Consider the following 1,463-nt stretch of genomic DNA (forward strand, 5'->3'; position numbering starts at 1 on the left):
CCAGCCCTGCGGTGGCCACCACTGCCGGTACCTCAAGTGATGTGGGGACGAGCCCTGCCCTGGAGAGCAGCCCAGGAGCTTGGGGACAGGCGAGCACCCCTGCGACGCCGGTCCGCCCCACCATCCCCGCCACACCACCATCCCCGCCACACCGAAGCAGGCCCTGGAGGAGGAGGACATCAGGAACATCATTGGTGAGTGCCTGCAGGTCCTGCGCCGATCCAGCTATGCACATGGGGGTTGGCTCGTGCCCATGGCGTGTCCTGCTAAGCACAGCACAGCTGATCTGGTCACGGGTGGGAGGTGTCGTGGAGATGATGGCTGGACAAGTGCTTTACCAGATTTTATTTGCATGTTAACTCTGGAACCTACTGTAGTCCCCTTCCAGTTTGAGGGGCTGGGCAGGGCAGGAGGAGGCCGCCCCGGGGATGGACATAGGAGCGCTGTCGTGGACCTAGGACAGATCTCGGTCAGGGCAGGGACATGGCTGAGGCCATGGGGAGCTCTTTGCAGGATCCGGCTGGCGCTGCTGGGCCTTGTGAGGCTGAGCCCAGGCCGAGGCAGCGGGGGTACCTGCTGGGTGGGCAGGGAGCTGGAGGGGGGGTGATGCCTGCAGACCCCCGGCAGGAGCGGGGAGAGCATGGCCACCCTGCCTCAGGCCTCGCGAGCCTCTCTCTGCCCATGCAGGGCGCTGCAAGGACACGCTGTCCACCATCTCGGGGCCCACCACCCAGAACACCTATGGGCGCAACGAGGGGGCCTGGATGAAGGACCCCCTGGCCCGGGAGGAGCGGATCTACGTCACCAACTACTACTATGGGAACACGCTGGTGGAGTTCAGGAACCTCGACAACTTCAAGCAAGGTGGGCTTGCGCCATCCTTGATGCTGCACTAGCTGCCGCTCGGCTGGTCCCAGTAGTGTGTCCCTGTTCCCTGGGATGCTGCTTCATGGGGAGAATCTCTGCCTGGGGACCCTCCCCTCTTGGGCACCGGTACCCAGCGTGTGGGGTTCAGAGCACGGGGCAGGTCGGGCTGCCCGTGGTGGCTCTGGACTTGCTTGTCACCACGCCGGGCTGCGGCTGGTGGCTGGGAGGGAGTGTAGGAAGGATGGGGGGCAGAGGATGCTGGGGGCTGCTGCGGCGGGGCCACCAACCCCAAAGTAAAAGGGAGGGTCTTACCAGCAAGGTGTCTCTGCCCTGCAGGGCGCTGGAGCAATTCCTACAAGCTCCCGTACAGCTGGATCGGGACAGGGCACGTTGTCTACAACGGCTCCTTCTACTACAACCGGGCCTTCACGCGCAACATCATCAAATACGACCTGAAGCAGCGGTACGTGGCCGCCTGGGCCATGCTACATGATGTGGCCTACGAGGAGTCCACCCCATGGCGGTGGCGGGGCCACTCGGATGTGGACTTCGCCGTAGATGAGAATGGCCTGGGGGGCATCTACCCCGCCATCCCC

The 1,463-nt window shown here is 64.3% G+C and overlaps 1 protein-coding gene across 1 annotated transcript in view; it reads left to right on the top strand.

Moving 5' to 3' along the window:
• Window positions 1-687: 687 nt before the first annotated feature.
• Window positions 688-1,463, top strand: part of LOC104078549 (olfactomedin-like protein 2B) — a gene marked incomplete at its 5' end in the record, with an annotated part of 1,304 nt that continues 528 nt past the window's right edge. Inside the window, 2 exons of the mRNA XM_009580222.1 lie at window positions 688-864; window positions 1,204-1,454. Coding sequence (XP_009578517.1) covers window positions 688-864; window positions 1,204-1,454 — 428 coding nt within the window. The remainder of the gene's footprint in view (window positions 865-1,203; window positions 1,455-1,463) is intronic.

The sequence above is a fragment of the Fulmarus glacialis genome, unplaced genomic scaffold (genome assembly GCF_000690835.1).
Source record: "Fulmarus glacialis isolate BGI_N327 unplaced genomic scaffold, ASM69083v1 scaffold21176, whole genome shotgun sequence".
Taxonomy (NCBI): Eukaryota; Metazoa; Chordata; class Aves; order Procellariiformes; family Procellariidae; genus Fulmarus; species Fulmarus glacialis.